The following is a 21,296-nucleotide window of genomic DNA, read 5'->3' as shown; positions in this document are numbered from 1 at the left end:
GCATCAGTTTCCACAATAATATTAAGCAGCACAACTGTTTTCATCTGTGACCATTTTCTGAAGGATCTTGTGACATGCAGACTGAAGTAATGGCAGCTGACAATTCAGCTTGACCATATGAGGAATAAATTGAAAAAAAAAAAAAAAAATTATTATATATATATATATATACACACATACATACAGTGGGGCAAAAAAGTATTTAGTCCGCCACCAATTGTGCAAGTTCTCCCACTTAAAAAGATGAGAGAGGCCTGTAATTTTCATCATAGGTATACCTCAACTATGAGAGACAAAATGAGAAAAAAAAATCCAGAAAATCACATTGTAGGATTTTTAAAGAATTAATTGGTAAATTCCTCGGTAAAATAAGTATTTGGTCACCTACAAACAAGCAAGATTTCTGGCTCTCACAGACCTGTAACAACTTCTTTAAGAGGCTCCTCTGTCCTCCACTCGTTACCTGTATTAATGGCATCTGTTTGAACTCGTTATCAGTATAAAAGACACCTGTCCACAACCTCAAACAGTCCAACTCCAAACTCCACCATGGCCAAGACCAAAGAGCTGTCAAAGGACACCAGAAACAAAATTGTAGACCTGCACCAGGCTGGGAAGTCTGAATCTGCAATAGGGCTTATTCGCAAACACCGGAAGTAGCTAACCGCGGTCATTTTGTTGACATGACATTTGCCCGCCCCTAGCCGCCCGCGCATAGATTTGAGTTGAGGGGAGAAGTAAGTTAGCCTAATGGCTTCATCTCGTTGGTATCAAGAGAAGATAAGCTTGATTGGTGTGGACCCATATCAAATAGACCCAACAGCCTTAAGTAAAGATCCGTCCTTATTGCCAGCCGTCACTTATCCGGATATTTATAACCATCTCGTTCATACAGTATCCACATACACTTCGCAGGAGCTGAAGGCCTTCAAGTCACTTGAGTCATATAACTACTTCATCTCTGGCAAAGTCGGCAACCTTCTTACTTTTGTTCCACCAACGACATCGTCAAACAATGCCGTGATCGCAGAAGTATGTAAATGTTTTTTTTTTTGATGTGATGCTTAACGTTAACTTACTTGAATAACCTGATGATGATTGCTAGCTAACGTTAGCATACCAACACGGGGTTGCATCAGCTGTGTGTAATCCTAGCTAGCCACAAGTCTCTCCTGCGCTGGCTCAACTCCTCTGTCTCCTTCCCTTTGCGTTTTCTGACAGTCGGTATCGCATAAAAACTAACTCCGGGGTTCTTATTGCTGCTGTTAGAACAGCCGTGTATTACACAACACACCATCGCGCTGTTAAAAAAAAAAAATACAGCGATAATACCATGGATAATACCGAAGCTGCCTCGCTTGTCAATTGACAGACTGACAGTTGCCGTGGTTTCTATGTCAACAACATGGCCACCGCGAACATTGATGACGTAGATCGAATAACAACTATAGGTAAGCAGCTTGGTGTGAAGAAATCAACTGTGGGAGCAATTATTAGAAAATGGAAGATATACAAGACCACTGATAATCTCCCTCGATCTGGGGCTCCACGCAAGATCTCAACCCGTGGGGTCAAAATGATCACAAGAACTGTGAGCAAAAATCCCAGAACCACACGGGGGGGACCTAGTGAATGACCTGCAGAGAGCTGGGACCAAAGTAACAAAGGCTACCATCAGTAACACACCGCGCCGCCAGGGACTCAAATTAGAGCTTACTAATTACGAGATACTCAGGCCCTAGCCCGGCCCGTGTCTGACAGCTTATCAGAATTACCGGCCCGAGTCCGACCCAAGCCCGTCTTTTTTTTTTCCCTTCTCCCAAAACGGCTCATGTTTCAGCTATTAAAATAGTTCAGTTTTGTATGTAATGGCAAAGTGATTATATTTCGTTTTTTTCTTTTTTTTTCTTTTTCTTTTTTTTTAAGTTGATTTTGAAAAACGTTTGGAGCATTTTTTGTTCGTTAAACAAGTTATTTCTTTCTTAAAGTAACGACCAAGCAGCCAGCGGCAGACCAGCAGGCTGATTATAGCATGTTTGATCAATTTAGCCTTCTCAAATCATCACGACTTGCCTAAAATAAAATCTATAGATATAATAAAACAGTTCAAGCATATAAAATGTTTAAACGTTAAACCTAGATATATGTGCGCTGCATCCAGTAGTTTGTGCGGAGAAAGGAAAGCTAAAGCGCAGGACATGGAGGCACCAGTGCAATCAATTGCATTTTTTTTTCAGTGGAAACAACTTAAAATAGGCCGTAATTTTTGCTCATAAAGGTAAGAGTAATACATCATTCGGAACTGTAAAGGGTCTACTTCTATTTGTGTGCACTCACAATATCAACAAAACGCCGTGCTTTTAAGAAAACGATACGCTTTCTGCCATCTCGTCTTGAAAAGGAGTGCTTCACAAAAATGAACCGAAAGTCAGCGAATACATGCCTCACAGACATGATAAATATATCTATAGAAAGCTTTAAATTACTACTTAACGAAATAAATCAAATCGAAAACAAAAACTCATTCATTATTAATCCGTGAAGATGCACTTCTCTCTAAAGGCGCGTCTAATGAGGAGATGAATCCACAATGATGCAACACGGACACAGAAAACACTAGTTTATTAGTAAGTAATTCAAATATCTCCTTACTATTTCCCTCGGACACATTCATGGTAATTACTTTTGCTGGGGCTTTATTACAGCAAGCTTTATTGCGTGTATTTGAAAGCAGAACAGCTGTGCTGATGGCGCGATCGCTGCTGCTGGACACTAAACACCGTCGAGCCGCTCTTCACAGTCGCGGCACGGTCTTGTGTGGTTTCCACCAGTGCGGCAATTTTTTTTCATCACTAATTGATAATAATAATAATAATTCCTTACATTTATATAGTGCTTTTCTAAGCGCTTTGCTTAGACATTGATGGATGTCTAAAATATAAAAATAAGGAGAAAACTAAAACAGGCCCGAGGCCCGGCCCTCGTCTGAACTATGACGTGAAAATTGGCCTGAAGCCCGGCCCTAGGGGTTAAAGTCGGGCCCGGGCCGAAATGCAGAGCTCTAACTCAAATCCTGCAGTGCCAGACGTGTCCCCCTGCTTAAGCCAGTACATGTCCGGGCCCGTCTGAAGTTTGATAGAGAGCATTTGGATGATCCAGAAGAGGATTGGGAGAATGTCATATGGTCAGATGAAACAAAAATAGAACTTTTTGGTAAAAACGCAACTTGTCGTGTTTGGAGGAGAAAGAATGCTGAGTTGCATCCAAACAACACCATACCTACTGTGAAGCATGGGGGTGGAAACATCATGCTTTGGGGCTGGGAAAATCTTTGGAGGGAGTTGAAAGTCCGTGTTGCCCAGCGACAGCCCCAAAACATTACTGCTCTAGAGGAGATCTGCATGGAGGAATGGGTCAAAATACCAGCAACAGTGTGTGAAAACCTTGTGAAGACTTACAGAAAACATTTGACCTCTGTCATTGCCAACAAAGGGTATATAACAAAGTATTGAGATGAAATTGTTATTGACCAAATACTTATTTTCCACCATAATTTACAAATAAATTATTTAAAAATCCTACAAAGTGATTTTCTGGATTTTTTTTTTTCTCATTTTGTCTCTCATAGTTGAGGTATACCTATGATGAAAATTACAGGCATCTCTCATCTTTTTAAGTGGGAGAACTTGCACAATTGGTGGCTGACTAAATACTTTTTTGCCCCACTGTGTGTGTGTGTGTGTGTGTGTGTGTGTGTGTGTGTGTATATATAACAAAATCATAAAATTTATTTGAAAAAAAAAGTTTTTAAATGGTAATAATATTTCTGTTTTACATAATATTATTGTTTTACTGTATTTTATCAAACAAAAGCTTGGTGAGCATGAGACTTGCTTCTGAACGGTAGTGTACATACACACATACACTACTTATGACTACCATCTCATATACTCCCCGAGATAACACTAAACAACTTTTTGATCAATCTATATAACCATCATTCTTCCATTTGTGTTGTTTGGCTTTAATATTATTGTAAAATATTTATTAAAAAATAAATAGTAATAATATGAGCAAGTCTGTCCAAACCTTTGACTGGGAGTGTATAAAATTAAAATGTCAAACATGTAAGAAACTGCACATTTGAACCAGCTTCACTATGGGTTCTCTATCGTGGAACAGGTGTGTGAGTTCATGTAAATCTACAAATACCAGTTACCTTTTCAAATAGCTTTGTACCAGCTCCCAGAACGCTGAGAGAACAAGAACCAATGAAATCAGATCTGGTTGGTTAAAGCGCTGGCATGTAACACTGTGCATATGGGTTAACAGAACAGATAGTAGGCCAATGAATAGAACGTCCAAACCATCAGGCCTCAAAAACTGCTGGCACTGGCCAGTCGGTCAGCTCTATTTGATGCCATAGGCATGCAACAGAATGATATGCAAAAATCACATGAATATTTGCAAGCTAAAATAAGCAGTGTTCATTATGCTCATTTAAATAATTGCCTATAGCACATCCTACAGACTGTCCTCTCAGATTAGTAGAACCGGAGCAAATATCCGGCTCTAATGTGAACGGACCAGATCAGCTCCTGTCAGTTCATCTCCAGGCCTGCTGGCACAGGACATAGCCATTTGGTGAAGCACGCACAGGATGTGCAATGAACAAACCTCATCCAAGGCAGCGGAAATGTTCCATTTAGCATTTCCGACATCCTCTCACTATACTACAGATGAAAATGGCCTGAGGATTTTAAGCAAGATGTATTTTAAGGACTTCTTCAAATCATCGTTTAACTAAGATTGTACTTAACGAAAATAGGCCTACACAGAATCTGATGATTCTTTCACATTTTCCAAGCTGATGTTGAACTAAAAGAATGGATTTAAACATGCTATATCTTCAAGATAAGCTCAGAGTATAACTCTGATCAGCAATTGTAGGTTGATTTGATTTCAATTGAAAGAATGCCACAATGTCGGCACCAACAGCCAAGTTGGCAAGTGCGCGGACATGTAACGGCGTTGTGTTACGGGCATCTCGAGTTCGAATCCTGGCTTGAGGACCATTCCCGATCCGGTCTTCTCTCTCTCTCCCTCCAACTTCGCTACCTATCTGCTCTCCACTGTCATATCAAAATAAAGGTAAAACACCAAAAATAAAAAGAAGAATGCAACAATACAAGAATATTTCCCATAAAACATTATCTATTGAGCATTTCAACCAGAATGGCACAAAACAAATGGCCTAAAATTTGAAATTGAAATTGTAATGAAAATACCAGTTTAAACTGAACAACAGCAGACAGGGGAAGCATTTAGGAAACCTATTTTAAAACATTCAAAGTTAAAGCAATTCTGTTTTGTGCCACCATTTGCGACCATTTTTTGAGAATGTGCGAGTAAAAATTTGGCGTGGTCACACGTGTGCGAGTGCATGGTCTGCGCAGCTCCAAAGTATAAGCACTAAAGTATAAATTACATCTTTAAATAATATGAGAATGCTAATAGCATCTCACCAATGAAAACCAAACCATGAAAGGTTGAGTTAAAAAAAAAAAAAAAAATGGTTCAGCATTCAATACGTTAAGTTCTATGCAAAGCATCTCCGACATGCAGTCTATCGCAACAAAATAGCCTTGACCCATCCTTCAGCTGAAAAAAACAAAAATGTTGACGCAAAGGCAAAAACAGCAGTGCATTGCTCTCGATATTGCTTTCCACTGTCCTAATAAAAAGCAAAAAGATAATTAACCAATAAATAAAACACAAACATAAATTAGTGCCTTTTTAGTTTACTAGTGCAAATAGCCACCCTTGTAGGCAAGTTTTTACTAACTTTGCTCTGTCTTTAATACAAATAGCATGTTACTTCTCTAAACATATTACTTGTGCAAATTGTATCTACCACTATTTATACTCGGTGTAAATAGAAGCTTTGTTTGATGACAAATGCAGAAGCATTTACAGTAATATACATATGTAAGAATCATTGCTATGCGAGTCCTGTTGACAAAGTTGTAGAGATGTAGAAATGTAGAGCAGTGGTTCCCAACCTGGGGGGCGCCAGAGTTCACAGCGGGGGCGCGGGAGAAGATATACTTTGAGGTTGGGGGCTGGACGATAAAACGATAACTACAATTATAGTGATATAATTTTCCTCGATAAAACAAGTTCGATAAACATTCAATGTAATACGAGAAAAGCGGAACAAAACAGCGCTACTCATTTGAACCGCGCCACACGGACCATGTCCGCTCGGTTCAAACAGCGGCGCAGCGCAGAGCGCGCTGACTACAGCAGATCACGCGAGCACTAAACAGCGCTGTGAGATCCAGTGAGAAGCGCTTGAATTCAGCGAAGAACACAAATGACTGGTATAAACTAGTTTAAATCCAGATAAAACAGCGCTGACAAACAGCAGAAAAACACTGTGCAACGATACAGTCAGAAGGCTTTTCAATCTACAAATCGCCATCGTTTACCATGGATTTACTTTAGTAACTAACTGCACCATGGTATTGTGGCAGAAATGTGATATCAAATTTATTATATTAATGTAGACGTGTATTAAATGTATTAAAGGAGTAATGGAATGTAATTACACTATATTTGTGATTAAGCTATAGGCTAGCCTTTGTGCATTTATAATAAATGTATTTAGATGCGTTTATATAAATAGGCTACCTAGAAACCATATAGTTGGATTTTTACCACAGTATTGAGGTGCTATATGTGTGGTTTTAACTCTGGTTATCATGATGTAAATGTATGCTACTATGGAAGAACAATGGTTAATTTTAATAAAACAGTCAGAAACATAAAATTTCTCCATATAAAAAAGGAGGTTGTTGTAATTTTTTTACAGATGTTACTGATTTTGATAATGAACATCAATTTACATCTGCATTCTAACTCAAACTACTACTGTCAACTCAATGTCAAATGTGCATTTCTAAGAGACAAAAAAAAATAATATTGCATAGAGAGAGAGAGAGAGAGAGAGAGAGAGAGAGATTACCATATGCGTACGTAGGGGGGGCCCATGAAAAAAAGGTTGGGAACCACTGATGTAGAGGATAAGACCCAAGTTCCTCTGCCTTTTTTCACTGAACCATTTGTAGGATAGATTAAACCCAGAAACTCAGAGCTGTCCCTTATGCTGAATGTACTGATCTGTATTGCTGGATCATAGCAATACAACACCATGCTTACATGTGTTACTGTCTCATTGAAGCACTTTCTTTGCTAATTCTAGAACATGTGAGAAAGCAAGTTACATTCCAAGAACTGGAGCTTATTCAAGTCTTTTATAAATGTGATTTGTATGTTTGCACTTGGTCTGACTTTTTATATGAAACCTCTGTCCCACTGTGCCTCAGAAAAATAAATAAATAATAATAATTGTAATTCATGCTTTTCTAGATTTGCATTCAAACAAGCAAGACGAATGTTCACCCAAAAATGAAAATGCTGTTACAACTTACTCTTATATTGTTTCAAACCTGTATGACTTAAATTTCTTTCATGGAAAAAGAAACAAAAATGTGTTTTTTTAAGATCTTGTTTCACTGAATTATTTGCAGTACAGATGAAACCCATAATCTCAGATCTGTGCCTTATGCTGGAACCTTGAGCCATACAGGCACTATGCCTACATGTGTTCCTGTCTGATTAAATGAATTAGCAAGCACTTTCTTTGTGAATTCTAGACCTTTATGTGAAAAAACAAATAACGAATCAAGAATTAGAGTGTATTCAAGCTAGGGTTGTTCCGATTCCGATACTAGTATCAGAAATTCCACCGATACCACAAAACATTCTGGCATTGGTATCGGCGAGTATTTGAACCCATCCGATCCGATACCATTTTCTTAAACAAGACCTATAGTTATGCGCGCTAGCTTTGCTTAACGCTGCAAATCGGAAATCAATTCGCTGCTCAGAATGCAAACACTGCAAGTTGTGCTGTGTTGCCACACAAGCAACCACTATTTAGAGCAGCGAAGAAGTACAAACAAGCTAACACATTGCCAGTAAATCACTTGCATATGCGACTAAATCTTCACCCTGGACGACTACATGTGTAGTAATATTAGCCATTGGCTAATAAATGCTCAGATTTTACTTGCCAGTGTGTGAGTTGGAGGCCATGTATAAGTTTACAGGGCTCGCAAAATCGCAAGCCCGACGTCCCGGGGCTATTGTGATTTCCAGTCGGGCTACCAAAATGTATCACTGCCTGCCCGACGGGCTCCTTAAATACAGATCTCCCGCGGGTCCTTAAACTCTTAAAGTGTCAAACTTTAAGGCCATAAAAAGTTTTAAATACATTAAATGGTATAAGAAATGTCTTCATTATAATTTCTAGAGGTCTTACAGTTGGGGACGGAAAGACATGAGTCGCGATACGGCAGGATTAAACTTCAAAAGGCAATGATGTCATTGAATAAATAATGAGCGCTGCACGTTTAAAGTCAAAACGTGGCGCGGATGTCTTTATGTGAATGTATCTGAAGGGAACCGACTGTCCTCAGAAATGTGTCGTTGGCATTTTAATTTAATCTAAACTATAAATCCTGATAAAGCAGCGTTTATGAGCGCAGAGCTGCTTTGTGTACAGCGTTTCCAGGGAAACCGCAATATTTCAGCGCTCCTAAAGCGCCACCTCGTGGCAGAGAATGAATTTGCATTTCCAATAAGCCTTTCTTGCTGTTTATGGTCAGATCAATGCAAATATCAACTTTTTATGCAGCAAACACAGAGTTGTAAATGAGAAAGAAGTTAATATGCCTTCAAAATATTTAAACAATTAAGACAGTAATGTTCCTGTGGCTCAGTGGTAGAGCATTGCGTTAGCAGCGCAAAAGGTTGTGGGTTCAATTCCCAGGGAACAAAATGTACAGTCTGAATGCACTGTAAGTCGCTTTGGATAAAAGCGTCTGATAAATGTAATGTAGTATTTATACATTTTAAATGAACATAATTTATATGCTTGATTTATCCTTTTTCATAAAAATGGTCTATAGCCTGAAATGCTGTTGTATAAGATTTTTGTTTTTGTGAAAACCTGTATCTGAACTGTAAACCATGTAATTTTATGGCTCAATACTGTATGTTACCATAGACACTGTCCAACCCCGCTCATTCTGTGTTCATTTTCCTCGTGCAGCTATTAAAATGGGTCATAAATTGCCTTAAATTTATTTTTTAAAATTCTGCAGATACCCTGTAAATAGTGAAATAAGATTCCTTCCTTCATATTTGTTGATATTTGTGTATTGAAAATATTTTTGATTTGACATTTAAACTCCTATCTGATTTTCTATATTTAAAAAATAAAATAAAAATTTTTTAATTTTTTTTTTTAATTTGGGCTAGTTAAATTAATTTCTGAAGAAAATCTGAAGAGTACCTGCCCAAAGGGCTACCAGGGATTTTGAAATTTTGCGAGCCCTGAGTTTAGCACAGATATATTTTCACTCGCTGAACACTCTGACCGAGCGCTTCAGTTTCACTCTCCGTCTAGCGATCTGTGCCATTTTTCAGTTCATCTGAATGGATGCGCAGCGCACCTGACATACCCTTAACTCTAGTGTGAAGGCGCACAACTCGCCGTCGCTTTGCTTTTTTCTCACACGCAAAGAGAGAGAGAGAGAGAGTGAGAGAGTGAGAGAGTGAGAGAGTGAGAGAGAGAGAGAGAGAGAGAGAGAGAGAGAGAGAGTGTGTGTCTTACATACCATGCAGAATTGACACGCTACATGTAAATTATATTCTGTTGTATTTTCCTGTCAAAACAACGGAGTTCCTTTGGATTTCTTCAGTTTTTAAGAACTGACGGGTTCTCAGGTAGTAGGCAGAGCTAATGCGCAAATGACAATCTCATTGGCTGGCGCTCACCTATTATCGTCCCTTCATGAATCCAGCAGCTCGTTAATCTTTAAGGCGTTGTATATTGCTCTTAGCAGAATTCATAGTATGATTATCTTATCATTATTATTTATAGTTCCCACCCCCCCATTTTTTACAGAAACACTGAATGACCAAAAAAGCACCACCACTAGTCCTAAGTTCAGTTAACATGACACCTCATGTTGCACAATCAACAACCTGATCAACTCTATGCGAAGGAGATGTGTTGCACTGCGTGAGGCAAATGGTGGTCACACCAGATACTGACTGGTTTTCTGACCCCCACGGACCCCCCCAATACAGTAAAACTGCACATTTTAGAGTGGCCTTTTATTGTGGCCAGCCTAAGGCACACCTGTGCAATAATCATGCGGTCTAATCAGCATCTTGATATGCCACACCTGTGAGGTGGATGGAGTATCTCGGCAAACGAGAAGTGCTCACTAACACAAATTTAGACAGATTTGTGAACAATATTTGAGAGAAATAGGCCTTTTGTGTACATAGAAAAAGTCTTAGATCTTTGAGTTCAGCTTATGAAAAATGGGGTTGCAAAAACAAAAAACGTGTTGCGTTTATAATTTTGTTCAGTGTATATGTATATATATTTATATATATATAAAAAAAATTTACACAGTGAATATGTATTTTTAAACATTTGATTACTTTATACAATTATGTAGCATTTCTTATTTACTTGTACTACCTTTTTTTGTCCTATTGCTTGTAATTAGTTTCTTATTCTTACTTAATCGCTGACTGTTTACTTGTTTTCAGTGAGTTTGAATGTTTTTTTTTTTTTTACATTTAGGCTAGTATTAGTTTTTTGTATTATGAAATTTCTATGGTATCAAAAATTCTTAATTGAATGTATTTTTTAAAGATATTTAAAGCAAAAATAACTATATTGTGATGGATATTGCTACCGTGAAATACAGTAAAACTACTCCTACCGTGATAAGATTTTGGTCATATCGCCCGACCCCAAGTAAGTAACTTTTGGCACTTTTCCACTGCATGGTACGACACGGTACAATTCGGTATGACTCACTTTTGGGGGGTTTTCCACTGGGTACAGTACCTGGTACTTTTTTCAGTACCACCTCGGTTGAGGTTCTAAGTGACCCGTACCATTACTAAAATGTGACGTGTAAATTCTGTTGATCGCTGATTGGCCGGAGAAAATCGTCACTGTCTGCATCACTGAATTTGCGACTCGAGACAACAGACCCACTAGATTTAAATCAGCCAGAGAAAGATCGAACACAACTGTTTTGAATGAGCGCACCTTTTTTAACAACCACAAAATGGCTGTTTCATTGTCTGTTGAGGAAGACGATCCTCTCGTTGATAGCCGAGGAGCGTATCCAGCGAGAGCTTGATGGAGTGACGCGGAAAGAAAAAGTTTTTCAGGAGTCACAGCAGTAGAGGTGGCGCAGCTATAACGACATGTGAATAACCCCGCCCACTCTAAAGCAGTACTAAACTGCAGTGGAAATGCAAACAGAGCAGAGCCATGCCGTACTGAGCTGTGCCGAGCCGAGTCATACCATGCAGTGGAAAAGCACCATAAGTAACTAACTATCTATCAATCTAATTACTCACTGGTAAATTAAAAGGCACCTATTATGCCCCTTTTTACAAGATGTAAAATAAATCTCAGGTGTCCCCAGAATGTGTTTGTGAAGTTTCAGTTCAAAATACCTGACAGATCATTTATTATATCATTTTGAAAATGAAAACAGGCTGTTTTAGTCCATTTCTCTTTAAATGCAAATGAGCTGCTGCTCCCCGCTCTCTTTCCCAGAACAGGGTAGCAATTTTAGCTCATATCTCTGCCAAAAAACATCTGTTTGGTTTTGATTATCATGTATATCGCGAACAGAGAGCGGCTGTCTCATGCATGCGAGTACTAAATGTTCTCTTTCACACACAAGCTTATGTGAAAAGCATGCTTAAGTTACAAAAACACAGTCAGTTATGTCTGTGAAGTTAAACAGCTGGGAAAGAAATTGAATGTATGTATTAGATCAATGTATTAAGTGACAGCAGCATAATACACAGTACCTATACTGACCGCTGTTTGGGTCTACGCTGTTAATATGACCCAAACAATAAAATAAAAGCAGAAAATCACTCACTGCTCTGGACTGAACAACTGCTATAGCTCCAATAAGAAGACAATTTCTTACTTGAATGCTGATTTTAAATGCTCTGGCTTGAAGATAAACATAGCAGATAGTGTGTGTGCGGCTCACTCAGGGTGGGGTCACGGCTAATACGGCTGTGTCAGTCAACTATCGTGGGTGGGGCTGGTAAAGTGTGATGTCACACTTTACAGATTCTGTGATCAGTAAGCTTTGAGACACTGCTCATGATTTATAGAGATTAAAAAAAAAAGGTGCGTCTATATCGTCCTAATGCACGGTGAGAAGGAGAGTTTGAGTGACTAAAGACTCTCCAAGGACCACAGCTGGAGAATTGCAGAAAATAGTTGAGTCTCGGGGTCAGAAAACCTTTTTAAAAAAAAAAATTGTCAAACAGCACCTACATCACCACATGTTGTTTGGGAGGGTTTCAAGAAAAATTTTCCTAGCTCATCCAAAAACAAACTCCAGCATATTGAGTTATCAGACACGACTGGAACTTCAAATGGGACTGGCTTCTATGGTCAGATGAAATTAAAGAAAATTAGCTTTTTAGCAGCAAACACTCAAGATGGGTTTGGTGAACACAGGAATAAAAAGTACAATGAAATATACTGCTGTATTTTTGATGTTGTGGGCATACATTTCTGCTGGAGGTCCTGGACATCTTGTTTAGACACATGGCATCATGGACTCTATCAAATACCAACAAAAAATACCAACACAAAACCAAGCTTCTGCTATGGCCATTCCAGTCCTCTGACCTGAACCCTGTAGAAAATGAGTGGTGAACTGAAGAGAAGAAGCACCAACATGGAGCTGTGAATCTAAAGGGTCTGGAGTGATTCTGGATGAAGGAATGGTCTCTGATCTCTTGTCAGGTGTTCACTAACCTCATCAGTCATTATAGGAGAAAATTTAGAGCTGTTAAAGTGGAAAATGGAGGTTTCAAAAAGTATTGAATAAAAGGGTGCTGTTAATTGTGGCCAGTGTGTATTAGAGAAAAACATTTATTTCATAATGATATTTCCCCCCCATTTTAAATTCTTATTATCCAGTGAAAGGTTCGATTTTTGTGCTTTTTTTAAATAAAAGATCAAAAGGATTAACAATGCAGATTATTTGATCATATTTACCAAGGGTGCTGATATTTTTGGCCATGACTGTAGGGTGGTTGTGTACTAGGGTTGGGCGATGTCTACAGTGAAACATTGCGATGGACGATGACATCGGGGAGGGGGGAGGGGGAGTTAGGGGTGTGCCCGAAGCGTGAATCCATATTCAGAAAGACACGGGAAACGCATAACGATTGCTAACGGTTGCCTATTACATTACAGTACATAAAATTTAATTTACCACATAAACAGAGTAAGGAGAGATGACTGAGGATGATGACGAATGATTTGCAGATCCTCAGCACCACCGACAAACATCTAATCTTGTAAAATGTGTGGCAAGTATACTGCCGCTCCATAGTATAAACAGAGTACGTGCAATCGCGAATCTCGAAAGTGAAAGTCAAACTAAAAAGAGATTGTGCATTCAAAAGCAGTTTCAATGCCAGGCATAATAGCGGCTCCCTGATGCCTGCAATTTTATATACAGTACAATTACCCAATGATATAACTGCAGAGAAAGTATTGAAATATGTAATATCAACATCAATCAGCCATTGGCAATGGATGATGGCATCGTCTATCGGCCCAACCCTATTGTGTACACACACAGCCAACACACATTTATGTTCAAACAACATGTAAAAGTGAATTTTGCATTATAGGTACCCTTTAATATATGAATAATAGTAAGTTCCAATTCTCAAATCTGACTGGACAAATAGCTTTCCAACAGTGTTGTTGACCTTTCAGCAGTATGAGTACAAGGAGTTGTCTTTGCGCTCATTTTACAAAGGCTGTCATCAGTGCAGTTATTACGCCAGGAGGTGGCTGCAAGGGACTGTCTTTATGAGAGAGTCAACTAATATATTTAAAAACACTGATTAATTCATAATTGAAACAAGGTGTTGAAATTAATTTAACTTTGAGTGCCACTTTACAAGGCTCAAAAGATGTTCAACCCGTTTCCTGGGTAATACTGAAGCTAATGTTTCATTTCATACAGAACAACGCTATTCATTCAATGCACTGAACAGTGCTGATGCCAGTCATAGAAATCTCCTTAAATGCTGAAAGGATGCTATGACATAGAAATTGCATTCTTCTTCTGACAGCTGATGGCAAACTGATTTTTTTCACGAATATGACTTGACCTGATGAAGGACAGACGCAGGTAATCATGCATGCTCAGTCTCTTTCTCTGTGAAAATCTACGGAGCCTCTGTACAAATTACAGACTCTTAAAGACGTAAAAATAAATAATCAGTTGATGTAGAAAAAAAAGTGAACATTGCAATTGTGGCAGATCGGATCACCCAAGTCAGAACTTAAAATAATAGTTCACCCAAAAATGAGAAGTCTGTCATCATTTAGCTATTCATCCTCAAGTTGTTCCAAACTCATTTTGCTGAACACAAAAGCTGATATTTCGAGGAATGTCACCATCTATTTGCTCAACTAAATCTACTAATAAAATTTAGATAGCTGGTCAGGATAGTGTAACCATCTTCATCCATAAATAAACTATGATATCTGAGCTGTCAGGGTCTCACTGATCCATGTGTCCTTTTCTCTTCAAAAGGGCAGCAAGTCACTTGCATGCAGAGTGACTATCGTGTCTTCTGGTAGAGAAGGACATGAAACAACCAGAACCTTCTACTAGAATGACTATGCAACTTTAATGCAATAGAATACACTTTAAAGCTGTTAACCAAGACACATAGGCACCACTAAACATTATATACATGTGATATTATTACATTAAAAAATAACAGTTTCTATTTTAATATATTTTAAAAAGTAATTTATTCCTGTTATGGCAAAGCTGAATATTCAGCATCCATTACTCCAATCTTTCGTGTCACATGATCCTTCAGAAATTCTAATATACTCATTTGGTGCTCAAGAAACACATTATTATTATTATTGAAAACAGTTGTGCTGCTTCAAACTTTTGTAGAAAACCTTTCTTTGATAAATATAGAGTTAAAAATAAAAATGTCATATTATAAATGTCTTTACTGTAACTTTTGATCAATTTAATGCATCCTTGCTGAACAAAATATTCATTTTCCTTCAAAAAAAAAAATCTTACAGAATGGTAGCATATACAATGCACTATTGTAAAAGCTTCTGGGCTACTTAAAAGTGAAGTGTGTAATTTCTGCACCACAAAACAAACTGCAAACAATTTTCAAACAGCTTTCCCAAGTCTGCCTCTATGGCTGAAAAACAAATAAGTCAGAAAGGCGTCTAGATTTACCTGTATTGTTGTCATGATTTGCCCAGGTGGGGATCTTGTCCAATGGCACATAGTTTCCTCGATAATCTTTGCGCCTATCCTCAACACCAAGACTGAGTAAGCGCTCTGTGCAAAAGAAGAAACAACACTGTCATAGTATACAGACAGACAAGAGCATGTCTTGTGAAGCAAAGCTAATCAGTTTGAATCAGAGGGGTTCATAAAGGAACATCTGCGACTAGCTCTATGCATCGTGTCAGAGTGGTACTCTTTGGTGTGGTAATTGTGGCAGCCATGTAAGTGTGTGAGAGAAAGAAGTGACAAGCTAATGAGGGTACACTGTTCAGCATACAGCTGCAGGCCTGACATGGAACCAGACTGTGTGTGATCTGTTTTATGTAGCGTGCATGAACAATATAATTCAATAATTTACTAATATTTATGTGGCCATAATTTGAGGACCTGCATTCAAATAAAGGCACTGACTAGTTTAGACTGCAATAGACTAAAGTTTATACTGTTGGTTTCTGATTCCAATCTATATCCTCCTTTCACTTTTCATTCTCCATCCACAGGTTCATAACTTTCTTCTTAAGGTTTTAGTTTCACTTTTGTTTCTCCCCTAAATATAACCTTTTTTGACACTAAATGACATACAACTTACAAAAGTTTTATAGGAGGGAGGGTACAAAACCCATAATTCTACATTTAAAATAAATGACAATTTAAAAAAATAAATACAGTATGTTAACAATAGGTTTTAGAATAGGTATTAATTTTGTTTCTTATTTTTATCATAACCCAACACTTTTAGAAAACTGTTTATGATTGTATTTTCACTTGTCTACATTTAACTACATTAACACTAAATAAAACATGAAGATAAAATCAGAAATACACAAAGCAGAGTGCCCTTGCCGACACTGCTGATATTTCATGCTGACTGCCCTTACATCTGCCTTTTCAACCATCTTTATTAAATTATTTTTTCCGTTTTTATCCTCCTGCACTCCCTATTGCTACACGAAAGATGATGTCTTTCACAACGGTGGCTTTATGAGTGCAATGTGTACCTGTGATTTTAAAATAGCACAAAAGCCAACCAAGCCGATTCATTTCATCAAATCGCCAAAGACATCATAACAGAAGTATTTTATGTTTGTTTACTGCAATGTACTGTATTACACTAGGCCGTAAGTCAATAGCTCTCATCATATACAGTTGATCATATTATTATGAGTCCAATTTACGACAGCGAACCATTAATGAGTCTCAAGTAACATTACAGTCAACCTAATGATTTACAGTCCTGCAATTTCATAGGACAACAATCAATAAGTGAGTGATGTTTATGTCAAGAACAGGTGACAGTGCTTGCGCACTTCAAATTATTCTAAATAATCTTATTCTAATGATAAAGGTTCGGGTTAAAATAAGATTATATCAAACAGGCTTGGACAGTGCAGAACTTCCAAACATACTATTAAAGTTCCACTATACCATCCTGTCCCTAAAAATCTAATACTTCTAGGAAAGTTTATCTCCAATTCTGATCAAACACACCAGAATCAACTCATTTTTGGCTATTATACTTACAATTTTAGACAAAAGCTCTAGAACTAAACTATTTATGAAGGTGGATATCCAGGACCAGGATCTAGCAGAAGTGCATGCATGATGTTCACCTAATTAAATGTTTAATCAATAGAGCTTTTAATTTGTAATTTAGCTGATGCATTTATGCAAACTGACTTACAGTGCACCTGTTACAGGTTCAGACTGCCTCACGGAGTCAGTCACACAAGGTTTGTCGTCTTGATCAAGGGTGAAATGGTTATAGTTCATGCAAAGCAACATATTGAGGCTTTTATGTTATCATACGGTTTTTCACTGACTGCACCAATCTAACACGTGCCTGTTCCACTTCATTCATAAAAGATTAAACACTAATTAATGCATTTGATTTGCATTCAAACAGATTTTAACGCTGAACACATCAGGGCCTTGATCACAGCATCATGTACTGATATCAGCTCAACCTGCATCTGAAGGTGTGCATCTGTCCATGCTGTTGATTCAAGAGGCAGAGCATCTATAAGAAGACATTTCTCCCGCCACGTGCGTGCCATGACCCCAGGTTCAACCCGGTGGATGTCAAACACCATACTGACACTACCGTTATGAATCCTGTCTTTAAACGGAAGAGACACGACCAGAGTCCAAAAGACCCTTACCTTTCTCCGCTCTCCACTCCTTTTTCTTTTTGCTCATGGTGCCGTGGTGTGAGGGCTTCTGGTAACTGGTTTTTGAGTTAAGCAACCCCAGGCTCACAGTGATATGCGCGCTGAAACTCAAGAGAAAGTAAAAGAGCTCCTGTAGCGTGACTCCTCACCTGAGAAACTGTCAAATTGTAGTTGGTGGGGAGACTGTGCAGTGATGCAACCTACCTTAACGCTAACAGTGGAGGCTGCGTGGAAAATGGAGCGCGGCGATTGGTCGGCTCGAACGCGGAAGTGGTGTTAGGATTGGATGGTTTCATGCGGCAGTCCGATAAAACGCGCATACGCTTGACGTGTGCTAGGTTGAGCGTCAAAGCGTTGTAGGGTTGGTAGGGTAGCAACCGAGGGGAGTGAGTGAGTGGAAAAAGCTTCAGAAGACTGCAGCGCCGTGCGTGGTACGCGGGGATGGAGCACCTATTTGATAAAGCTGTTTATTGATGTGCAACTTTACCAATGTGCTGTGCTTCTTAAACAAAATACGGCGGATTTGTAATATACTGGGATAAGTAACGTTAAGTCTACAATAAAGTTACCTCCTGAGGTAAACGCAACTTCTGTTTTAGTGTTTTGGTCAATGCTAAAATACTAACTTGTGAAAAAAATTACTGGAACTTTTAAAATCCATCCGACTCCTCACATACTTGAAATCAATAACATTTGTAACAAAGGGTCAAAAGTTCTTGCTTCCACTGAAGCACAAGGTGAAGCATTCTTCTGGATCTAACCATGTATTATTATTCAGCTATATTTACTCTATGTAACAATGGAAAAGATAGATCTGATGATATTGGTGATTTACTAAATTAACCTCTTTGTACAACAGGTTTGCTAAAATGTGAAAATGTGGACGTGTCAAAAAAAAAAATTATTTATTTTTTTGGTCATTCTTAGCATTATCACTCTTCCAAAAATACGTTATTTCATATTATCAGTAAATATATAATTAAGAAAAAAATATATTTGACGAGACGTGATTTATGACAGAATCTTTGCTGGTCGCTGCAGGCCTCCTGACTAGAGCACGGAATGTACAAAAAGCTGCATTGTTGTGACATTTAAATAAATCCGGCAATACTAGAATGGCCAAAAACCTAAAAGTCCTGACAGGATTGTATGAAAAAATAAACCTGCAGAGGGCGTCAGTCACCGACTTAAATCAGAGAATTAAAAAAAAGAAAAAAAAAGAAATCTAATAAAAACCCAGGAAAAATGTCCTGGCTATTAACAAATAAATACATCTTGAAATACCACGCTCAGTTAACCAAAGATTTATTTATAATATGATAAAAGGTAAAACACAAATGCAAGGGTGGGGCTTTTATTACATTTCTCGTGATTTCCGGTTCCTGTGTTTCCCATGATGCCGTGCCCGTTGGGCAAATTCAAACAGTAGAAATGGAAGAGGAATCAAGGAGAGGAGAGTTTGATTGTGTGAACATGACTGTCATCAAACATAGCAACACCAACGAAACTTCTAACAACAGCTACAATAACACAGTTATTCACACCGACCAGTCTACATCTCAGGAAGAAGAATCAAAGGTTTTATCTGATGGAGAAAAGGAAAGGGACATTTTGTGCCGTGTCGATGATCCTGAATCCACTAAATCTAAGGTGGAAAATTTGTGCTTGCTGGATAGTGGTGAGTTTGAGAGAGACGGGGACCCTTTAAACCCATCAGAAGACAAAGAAAATAAAAATATCCTCACACATGCAAGAACAGAACATAGAGGTGACGGTCAAGATATAGGTACGTTGTGGCAAATGGTTAGAATTCCTGTATATGCGTCTCATTGATAAATAAGGTGATTACAAATGAGAATAATAAAAACATAAACTTGACATATAGAGAGAGAGAGAGCCATGCAGTCAAGAGTGACTAATGGCATTTTAATGGTTTTACTTTGTTTTAAGTAAAACCTAGTTTTAATTCATTGTGATTTAAAACTTCTGCTAAGTGTTTTAGTCTCTTCAAGTCTCTCAGTTATACATGATAATGAAAATAATGCAATTTAATGCTTTGCTTTTCGTTTGGTGTTATATCTTTGTACAGTTTGCTTTTATTTGCATTTCCATCCACTTACAAAATATTAGAACTTTTGGTCAGGGTTCATTTCATCTGGTTGAAACTGATGATTGTAGTATGTGTTTTTATAGTTTGTATGCCCAAAACATCAGGCAAAAAATAAATAACTCTTTTATTAAACTGTAAATAGATCTGGACAAAACAAAAATGAGTGTCACATCACTGACTTTTATGTTTGTCTAATTTAGTCTGTGCCTCAGGAAAATTTATGGAATTTTGATTTTGCTTATTTTATTTTCATAATGTCATGTGAATGTATTATTTAAAGGTTGCCAGCAGATTGATCCTTTGGCCAATTCTTCTGGTAGTCAGAGAGATTGTGAATCTAGTGGAGTGTCTGCAAACCATGTTGATGATGAGGAAATATTCAGGAAAGCAAGAGAAGAAGCACGAGTGAATGTTGTCTTTCCCGGTCGTGTCACCCAGGATGGCTGCTGTAGATTTGTTTGTGAGCTTCTGAAGTGTGTCCTTTACCAGCGGCAGCAGATGCCTATGACATATGACCAAATGGTGTTCCTCCAGAAACAGCAGCATAATGCCACTCAGGTATTACAGAAGACCCGATGTGTAGATATACCTTGATTCATAATTCTAATGAAGTTTGACTGAATTGTGCTTGCTTTCTCACAGACAGAGGACATGGTAAACCGACGGTCTGCAAAGACATCTGAGGGCTTGGACTGGCGTCGATGCCAGCGGACATTGCAGGAGCTAGATGAAGTGCTGGCTCACCTTGAGGCATTGTTCTCTCTTAGCCAGGTTCCTCGCGTGCTTTTCATGCTGGGTGGGTCTTCCGTCCTTCCCACCGAGCTGTATGAGGTGAACATGGAAGCGGTGGCCGTGGGGGCCGGGGAAAACTGCTTAAGGACCTCAACCTGTCTAAGACAGCTTTTCCGCACGTTGTTTGTAGCTGACCTGTTGTCGGATGCCAAGTCTGTGCGCCTCATGACTACCACGGTCATGGCTCTGGCTCACCGGGATTGTGGCGTGACCGGGTTTAAGCCCAAAGTGGATTTTAAAGTTCCCACAAAAGTGAAAAGGCAAGTCATCTCTATAGCCAGTGATTTGTCAATCACCGGGGATTTACAAAAAAGTAAAAGAGATCTGGAGGACTATATATGGTTTCAAGCCCCTGTCACTGTGAAAGGTTTCTGTAAATGATAAGGGAATAAAGAGTAACAGATTTCAGGGAATGTTGAAATACAATTCATTCCATTCTCAGGGATCACAGCTGTATGACTGGCCAAGAAGTATGAGCTATTGTTTTTTTGATTATTATTATTCAGGAATTCTGTGTGAATTTTAATTTTTTTTTTAAACCTCAGATTATTTATGCCATGTTTACATTGTCATCTGCTAATCCATATATTTTACAGTATACAGTGGTGGTTTTCTAATGTTTAATAATTTTGGCTGCTACTCACTCCAAGACCATTTGTACCAATTTGTAATCACTATTAATTAAAGCCAACTGCTATATGGCAGCTTTTGGAAACTGATGCATGTACA

At 38.4% G+C, this 21,296-nt stretch overlaps 2 protein-coding genes across 6 annotated transcripts in view; one reads left to right on the top strand and one right to left on the bottom strand.

The window, feature by feature from the left end:
- macrod2 (mono-ADP ribosylhydrolase 2) overlaps positions 1-17,868 on the bottom strand; it is a 544,600-nt gene extending 526,732 nt beyond the window's left edge. For 2 of the 4 annotated variants that reach the window (XM_058795075.1, XM_058795078.1), the window contains exons 1-2: positions 17,657-17,868; positions 15,444-15,548 (exon numbers count right to left, since the gene is read on the bottom strand). In XM_058795075.1, coding sequence (XP_058651058.1) covers positions 15,444-15,548; positions 17,657-17,693 — 142 coding nt within the window. In that variant the 5' untranslated portion in view covers positions 17,694-17,868. The remainder of the gene's footprint in view (positions 1-15,443; positions 15,549-17,656) is intronic. The other 2 variants (XM_058795077.1, XM_058795074.1) reach the window with 2 other exon arrangements.
- Positions 17,869-19,047: 1,179 nt separating this feature from the next.
- mad2l1bp (MAD2L1 binding protein) lies at positions 19,048-21,258 on the top strand. 2 transcript variants are annotated; one of them, XM_058795083.1, is made up of 3 exons: positions 19,048-19,343; positions 20,056-20,333; positions 20,418-21,258. In XM_058795083.1, the coding sequence occupies exons 1-3, from the start codon at positions 19,097-19,099 to the stop codon at positions 20,946-20,948; spliced, it is 1,056 nt and encodes a 351-aa protein (XP_058651066.1). In that variant the 5' UTR covers positions 19,048-19,096; the 3' UTR covers positions 20,949-21,258. The 2 variants fall into 2 exon arrangements, with proteins under 2 accessions (XP_058651066.1, XP_058651065.1); XM_058795082.1 differs by having other exon boundaries at positions 19,050-19,451.
- Positions 21,259-21,296: the final 38 nt, after the last annotated feature.

Source organism: Onychostoma macrolepis, chromosome 13 (assembly GCF_012432095.1).
Source record: "Onychostoma macrolepis isolate SWU-2019 chromosome 13, ASM1243209v1, whole genome shotgun sequence".
Taxonomy (NCBI): Eukaryota; Metazoa; Chordata; class Actinopteri; order Cypriniformes; family Cyprinidae; genus Onychostoma; species Onychostoma macrolepis.
This window is presented reverse-complemented; position numbering and strand designations above follow the sequence as displayed.

Bases quoted from the DNA above. Each gene is read 5' to 3' on its own strand.
- mad2l1bp (XM_058795082.1), top strand. From the start codon at position 19,097: ATGGAAGAGGAATCAAGGAGAGGAGAGTTTGATTGTGTGAACATGACT. The intron at 19,452-20,055 runs GTACGTTGTGGC...TATTATTTAAAG, and splicing joins AGGTGACGGTCAAGATATAG to GTTGCCAGCAGATTGATCCT. The intron at 20,334-20,417 runs GTATTACAGAAG...GCTTTCTCACAG, and splicing joins AGCAGCATAATGCCACTCAG to ACAGAGGACATGGTAAACCG.